This window comes from Sinocyclocheilus anshuiensis, unplaced genomic scaffold, assembly GCF_001515605.1.
Source record: "Sinocyclocheilus anshuiensis isolate Anshui unplaced genomic scaffold, SAMN03320099.WGS_v1.1 scaffold168, whole genome shotgun sequence".
Taxonomy (NCBI): Eukaryota; Metazoa; Chordata; class Actinopteri; order Cypriniformes; family Cyprinidae; genus Sinocyclocheilus; species Sinocyclocheilus anshuiensis.
Window position 1 is genome coordinate 616,073 of NW_015557060.1, and position 3,764 is coordinate 619,836.

The following is a 3,764-nucleotide window of genomic DNA, read 5'->3' on the forward strand; positions in this document are numbered from 1 at the left end:
GATCCAAAACAGTCAGTCTAATCATCATTCAGACAAAACTTTGCTTCAAGAATGAGCCACAATGCTGACGTGATCTAATCGCTAGCACACCCTGAGCACATGTGAGTTAACGTATTCCTCTTATCGGTAAGACATATCGGCATAATTTTTCACATCGGGCCGATGCCGGTATTTACATTTAAAGCCATTATCGTCCGATTCCGATATAAGTCCGATAATATCGTGCATCCCTATAATATTTCTATTAATAATAATATTAATTATTGATAAATTTTACTAATGGTTATAATATAATAATATAATATAATAACAATGCAATTATCAAAATGTTATTATTTTTTAAAGTGTGCAGCACTTTGTTTGCCAAAAAATAAAAGGAATAGTTAATTTTCATTTGTTTCCATATTAAATTGTGAATGTTTTATGCTTTATTTGATTACCACAATTTTTGCCATTAAGTCATAAATCCAGAAAAATGAAAACAATTTATGAAAAAATAACATAACTATTCAGAACAACAAAAAAAACAATAAAATATTTGGGAAATTGGGAAAAATTAAACAGAATTGGAGAGAAATTAAAAATAAAAATTATTTTTTTGTTGAATTTTTAAGGAATTGCTGTTAAATTCGTATAGGTTCCATTTATTAGACATGGTTTTTAAAAAAAATGTAATTTAATAGAATCCAGAAAAATTAAAATGGAAAAAAAAAAAAAAAAAAAAAAAAAAAGTAAGACAGAATTTCATAGGGTCCTAGTAAACGTGTGTTTGTGGGTAACGTGTCTGATTAGAGTGTGTTCGTGTTGGCACAGCATGGAGAGCGGCTATCAGAGCTGTCCTACTGAGAGGCGGGCTGTGCAGTTCTAAATACACACACATGCTATGCAAACACACACAAACACAAATGACAACATATGAATACTGTAGCTATCTACTAATAATAATAATTCCTTACATTTATATAGCGCTTTTCTGGGCACTCAAAGCACTTTACATAGAAGGGGGGAATCTCCTCAAAACACCGGTATTCGGTATGAACCGGTATACCGCCCAGCACTAATAGCACCTTTTTTAATACTCATGGTTACAAAGCTGTTTTACAGAAAATCGTGATGTTAATGTTCATAAGATCTCAATATCTTCATGAGTTAAGGCTGTTTCAAACTGAGCGCGATGCGAAAATGTGAGGCGAATCGCCGACGAACGTTGCTTTCACACCGAGCGCGAAACGATTGATCGACTTCTGCTAATTCACGCCTGCACGCTAGATGGCACAGACCAACAATGCATTTTTTCCTCATGTAGCCTATGTATCTCGTATATGGCTTTTGCATTGTTCGCTGCTCAATATACAGCATTAAATTAAGATAAATATCTTTTGGTTCTTCATTAGAAACACAAACTATCCATAATGCTTACAAGAATACATCTGAAAATATAATTAGAGGTACAAATAGCATCAAGCTTCATTTCAAAACGTATGCAACTATTAATGTTTTTGCTCAAACCCCATTTTAAACCATCATCGAGTGCTTGTAATAACTTCTGATTGTGATATAAAATGGATTTTGAATCTATAATAGGCAGACATGCACTCTTTGTATGTTTTATAATAGACTGAACGCTACCTGCTTGGATACTCTTCTTCGGTGTTTGTTTACAATGGTTTTCGAAACCTCGCCACCATTCTCACCCTTTTGTGCAAGAGCAGCTGCTCCGGGCACGTGATCTAAGCTCAAATCTGATTGGACGGCCTGTTTTATCGCAGAGCGATGGGAAAAAAAAATGTTCGCTTTTTTCGCGCCGCGAATGATCGCGCCTAGTGTGAATAGCCCCATTAGGGATCTATTGTTTCGATTCAAAAGCTTCATCGTGCCGATTTTCACGCCGATTTTCGCGTTCAGTGTGAAAAGCCCTTTATAGTCACATTTAGCAAATTAGAGCTGGGCAATACAGCAATTGACATTTTGCCAAGATACAAGCTTTGAAGCAGTATATATATTAGTGCTGTCAAATGACTAATCACGATTAATCACATCCAAAATAAAGGTTTTTGTTTATGTAGTATATGTTTTATATTTCAAGAAGTACTGTGTATATTTATTATATATAAATAAATACAGACACATACAGTATATATTTTGAAAATATTTACATGTGTTTATTCATATTTATATAATTTATATACAAATATAACATATTTTTCTTAAATATATACATGCATGTGTGTGTATTTATATTTAAATAATAAATATAAACAGTACACACATGAATGTGATTAATCGCGATTAATCATTTGACAGCACTAATATAAATAAATATATATATATATATAAAGCTCTTTATATATAAAGAGCTGGTCAATAGCATAGTTAGATCTTGCAAATGAAAAAAAAAAGTGATCAAGCAGACTTGCTGTGTAGTATATATTGATTTATGTGTATGTATGCAGATGAAATTGGATGTAATGTATATCCAACTTTATATATAGTGCGATAATACAGTTTACATTTTTGCTACAACACTGTGGTTTATTTAAAACTTGAATTTAACTTTTACAATTTATTACATTTTTACACATACAGGAACATTTTTACCCAAATACCCCAGAGCCTCCAATTTTAACATGTAGCAATGATGTAATTCTCTTTCTCTTTTCCCTCCAGCCGAATAATGGTCACCTAAGTGTGTTTTGTGAATTGATGGGAGTGACATATCAAGACATGTCTCATTGGCTGTGTCATAAGAAGCTGAAGACGGCAACTGAGACGTACATTAAGCCCATTCCCAAACTACAGGCCATAAACGCCCGTGATGCTCTCGCTAAACACATCTATGCCAAACTCTTCAACTGGATCGTGGACCATGTGAATAAAGCACTGCATTCTACGGTCAAACAGCACTCGTTCATTGGAGTCCTAGACATTTACGGGTGTGTTCATATGCACAGATACAGACTACATTTCCTCTGAAAGATCTTCAGTTTAGATTTACAGAAGTGAATTGTGATGTTTTGTTTTATTATTCCAGGTTTGAGACTTTTGAAATCAACAGTTTTGAACAGTTCTGTATTAATTATGCCAATGAGAAACTACAGCAACAGTTCAACATGGTGAGACCATCTGACCCACTCCACATGACACCAGATCTCGTCAGTTCATGTTTGACTGTTGATCATTATGAATTCTGATAGTAAATTGTGATGTATCTTCTTTTCTCCTGTCTTCTCGCATGCAGCATGTGTTTAAGTTGGAGCAGGAGGAGTATATGAAAGAGCAGATCCCCTGGACTCTCATTGATTTCTATGATAATCAGCCATGTATCAACCTCATCGAGGCCAAGATGGGCATCCTGGACCTGCTGGATGAAGAGTGCAAGGTATATCTTCACAATGTTATTGTCTTACTCTACATAGCCTTTTGCACAGATATGTGACAATTTGCAAATACAAATTTAACAATCAATTAAATATAACAACATTCACAGATTTTTTTTCAATGCAAAATTATGAGATTTTAATAGATGCATGTTTGTGAAAAATGTATGGATATACAGTGGTGTGAAAAAGTGTTGGCCCCCTTCCTGATTTCTTATTTTTTTGCATGTTTGTCACACTTTAATGTTTCAGATCATCAAACAAATTTAAATATTACACAAAGATAATGCAAGTAAATACAAAATGCAGTTTTTAAATGATGATTTCATTTATTAAGGGAAAAAAGCTGTCCAAACCTACCTGGCCCTATGTGAAAAAGTAATCATG

The 3,764-nt window shown here is 33.8% G+C and overlaps 2 protein-coding genes across 2 annotated transcripts in view; both read left to right on the forward strand.

Annotated features, from left to right (window-relative positions):
• Positions 1 to 2,675, forward strand: part of LOC107676475 (unconventional myosin-Va-like) — a 39,502-nt gene extending 36,827 nt beyond the window's left edge. The window contains exon 8 of the mRNA XM_016471025.1: positions 2,668 to 2,675. Within this exon, the coding sequence (XP_016326511.1) occupies positions 2,668 to 2,675 (8 nt within the window). The remainder of the gene's footprint in view (positions 1 to 2,667) is intronic.
• Positions 2,674 to 3,764, forward strand: part of LOC107676481 (unconventional myosin-Va-like) — a 6,772-nt gene continuing 5,681 nt past the window's right edge. The window contains exons 1-3 of the mRNA XM_016471032.1: positions 2,674 to 2,933; positions 3,032 to 3,113; positions 3,239 to 3,379. Of these exons, the coding sequence (XP_016326518.1) occupies positions 2,704 to 2,933; positions 3,032 to 3,113; positions 3,239 to 3,379 (453 nt within the window). The 5' untranslated portion in view covers positions 2,674 to 2,703. The remainder of the gene's footprint in view (positions 2,934 to 3,031; positions 3,114 to 3,238; positions 3,380 to 3,764) is intronic.